Below are 563 nucleotides of genomic sequence, written 5' to 3' on the forward strand. Positions count from 1 at the left end.
TATTAAATAATGAAATATAAATGTTTATGCAACGTCAAATTAGGCCCTGATTGGAATCGGGGATGATAAAAGATTTGTACAAATTTGTCTATTTTTGTTCAATTAAATTTTATTTGTAAATTAAGAATATATATATGTATACATATACATATGGCAACGTGCCAACGTGTAGTTTCAATATGCACGTTGGTGAACGGATTTCATTTAAACGCGCGTATGATATTTTTATTTTCAGACTTCCCTCTATACCGACTGTATGTATCTAACGTCGGTAACGTGTGTTATCCATTGGTAACATTCCTTGATATGGAATTATCGGGGTGGTTCAACTCCCCGAAAATATCTACAAGGTTAAGTATCGATTGCTGTATCGAGGTTATACAGATATCTACTGGCCTCGGATATCCGAGGTGGTGGGAGCCTGTAATTGACAAAGAAGGCAGCTGTAAAGTGAAAGTGGTTGGCCTTTGCCTCTCGTTACATATTTCGAATTGAAACCGGATCAAAGCAAACATGTCCGTCGTGAGAGGTGTTACGGTTCTCTTCGCGCTCTCGGTAAGTAA

At 37.7% G+C, this 563-nt stretch overlaps 1 protein-coding gene across 1 annotated transcript in view; it reads left to right on the forward strand.

Moving 5' to 3' along the window:
- The first annotated feature begins 450 nt into the window (after positions 1–450).
- LOC105457594 (kynurenine--oxoglutarate transaminase 3) overlaps positions 451–563 on the forward strand; it is a 5,165-nt gene continuing 5,052 nt past the window's right edge. Inside the window, exon 1 of the mRNA XM_011702354.1 lies at positions 451–555. Within this exon, the coding sequence (XP_011700656.1) occupies positions 514–555 (42 nt within the window). The 5' untranslated portion in view covers positions 451–513. The remainder of the gene's footprint in view (positions 556–563) is intronic.

This window comes from Wasmannia auropunctata, unplaced genomic scaffold, assembly GCF_000956235.1.
Source record: "Wasmannia auropunctata unplaced genomic scaffold, wasmannia.A_1.0 LD335200.1, whole genome shotgun sequence".
NCBI lineage: Eukaryota > Metazoa > Arthropoda > Insecta > Hymenoptera > Formicidae > Wasmannia > Wasmannia auropunctata.